The 215-nt window shown below is 60.9% G+C and overlaps 1 protein-coding gene across 1 annotated transcript in view; it reads left to right on the top strand.

Annotated features, from left to right (window-relative positions):
* Positions 1 to 5: 5 nt before the first annotated feature.
* Positions 6 to 215, top strand: part of PLEC (plectin) — a gene marked incomplete at both ends in the record, with an annotated part of 7,827 nt that continues 7,617 nt past the window's right edge. The window contains one exon of the mRNA XM_009576208.1: positions 6 to 209. Within this exon, the coding sequence (XP_009574503.1) occupies positions 6 to 209 (204 nt within the window). The remainder of the gene's footprint in view (positions 210 to 215) is intronic.

Below are 215 nucleotides of genomic sequence, written 5' to 3'. Positions count from 1 at the left end.
AGGTGACTGACGCCGTCCGGCAGAAGGCCCAGGTGGAGGAGGAGCTCTTCAAGGTCCGGGTGCAGATGGAGGAGCTGGCAAAGCTGAAGAGCCGGATCGAGGAGGAGAATAAGGTGCTGATCCTCAAGGACAAGGACAACACGCAGAAATTCCTGGCGGAGGAGGCTGAGAAGATGAAGCAGGTGGCAGCGGAGGTCGCCCGGCTCAGCGTGGAG

The sequence above is a fragment of the Fulmarus glacialis genome, unplaced genomic scaffold (genome assembly GCF_000690835.1).
Source record: "Fulmarus glacialis isolate BGI_N327 unplaced genomic scaffold, ASM69083v1 scaffold20064, whole genome shotgun sequence".
In the NCBI taxonomy this organism is placed as follows: Eukaryota; Metazoa; Chordata; class Aves; order Procellariiformes; family Procellariidae; genus Fulmarus; species Fulmarus glacialis.
Note: the sequence above shows the minus strand (reverse complement) of the source record. Positions and strands in the feature narration are given on the sequence as shown.